The sequence below is a fragment of the Eurypyga helias genome, unplaced genomic scaffold, assembly GCF_000690775.1.
Source record: "Eurypyga helias isolate BGI_N326 unplaced genomic scaffold, ASM69077v1 scaffold2778, whole genome shotgun sequence".
NCBI classification, from domain to species: Eukaryota; Metazoa; Chordata; class Aves; order Eurypygiformes; family Eurypygidae; genus Eurypyga; species Eurypyga helias.
Window position 1 is genome coordinate 30,170 of NW_010264871.1, and position 1,769 is coordinate 31,938.

Here is a 1,769-nt window from a genome sequence, read left to right on the forward strand (position 1 = left end):
GAAGTGCTCACCTGAGCAGGGATGTGCACTTTTGTGGCTCCAGGCCAATGAGCCATACTGAGGAATTCTGATCTGGCTGTGTGCAGGAGGAGCAAGAATACAGATATAGGGGGAATAGGTTCAGGAGCTGAGAATTGAGATTACAGGTGACAGGGGAATGGTAGCTCTATGAACATGCATGTAAAAATAAATGTATGCAATCCTAGAATCTGTTCTTAAATACCGACCTGATAGTAGAAATACCAAATGAAGATACATCTATTGTTTTCTCAAACAGGTTTATTCCTGCTTGCACTGTATGGATCCCTTGTTCACAACACTTCAATTGCTCTTCGCTGATTCTGCTGTGTAATCTCTCATTCATACAACAAAAAAGGCAGATCCTTTAGACTTCCAACACTTAAGACTAAATGAACTTTGCTTTACATTACAGTTCCTTGTGCTTTATTTTAAACGTACTCTCAAGCAAGATCAAAGATGCATAACTTGAAAGATGTTTCTACCTTCACTGTTCACAGTAAACCTTCTACTGTTTATTTCTTCTAGTTGCTTGTTGGAATCATGGCTCTTCTGAGTGGAATATTAACAATAATGCTTCCGGAAACACTGGGAAAACCACTGACTAATACTTTGGCGGAAGCTACAGAAATGGGAAGAAATAAGAAAAGCTGTTCAGGGAAGACTTCTCCAGCACACAGTGGTGCAGCATCAGAAAAGATAGAGATGTTCGGTCAAGAAGCAGTCAGCACTGAGAAATAAAGCAACATCAAAATGGCAGTTCCCAATTTTAATCATTCTGTAATTTATAAGATCTTCTTAGTCAAAAAATATGGCTGATCTATAATACCTGTGCCTTTTACTTCGTATCCAGTCATGCCTTTTCAATAGAGCATGTATATAAAACTCTTTCCATGTGACTGAGGTATTGCAGAAAATTTGATAGAATTTCTCGATCCCTTTTCAAACTTACCCGACTTTAGAAAACCTATCTGACTTGCTGTGACCAGTTGGAATGATTACTCTAAATGTTGGAACCTCCCTGATTACACATATGTAAAAAATATGCCATTTCTTTGCTTCACACTTCCTGCAGTTAGATTTGTAAACCCACCACAAAGTGCCCTGTCTGCTCTCGTCCTCTTGCAGCTGACAGTTACAGGCTTGAGACTTCAGAACACAGTAAACTCAGACAGTTACAATTGAAAGGAGAAGCCTTAACATAGTTTAAAGTTACTGATATTACTTGATACAAAATTTTTTCCACGTTTTCTACTAGAAAAGGTGCCATTGTTAACAAAGGAGAGCGTTCTGGGGAACAGCTTCCAACTGGATAAATAATACTGTTTGCAAAATGTGCAAATAGTTTGTATATTCATTCTGTTAAATGGCAAATGTATTTTTATTAGCCAACTGGAAAAACAATACTAAGTTTGCAAAATGTGCAAATAGTTTGTATATTCATTCTGTCGAATGGCAAATGTATTTTTATTAGTGGTTTAGCAAAAAAAGTATTCACTGGACCTACTGCTGTCTCAGTAAGTTCTTTCTCGTTTAGGTAAAACAAAAATGCCTGATGCCTTTGAAAGTTGTATTCATTCCATACTCTGTTTCAGTGCCCCTCTTCTCACTTATTTCAGCCCAAATCTAGCATCAGATTCATTGTAACTTTTAAAAGCTACCCCAGCAGCTTTGCCAAATGCCTCCATCAAGGCCTTCTCAGTCCTCGGTGGAAAAGAATAAATGGTGTGTGGGTCTTACTCAGGCTCCCT

At 38.2% G+C, this 1,769-nt stretch overlaps 1 protein-coding gene across 1 annotated transcript in view; it reads left to right on the plus strand.

Annotated features, from left to right (window-relative positions):
- SLC22A16 (solute carrier family 22 (organic cation/carnitine transporter), member 16) overlaps positions 1-842 on the plus strand; it is a 14,366-nt gene extending 13,524 nt beyond the window's left edge. Inside the window, exon 7 of the mRNA XM_010156516.1 lies at positions 547-842. Within this exon, the coding sequence (XP_010154818.1) occupies positions 547-759 (213 nt within the window). The 3' untranslated portion in view covers positions 760-842. The remainder of the gene's footprint in view (positions 1-546) is intronic.
- The last annotated feature ends 927 nt before the right edge of the window (positions 843-1,769 follow it).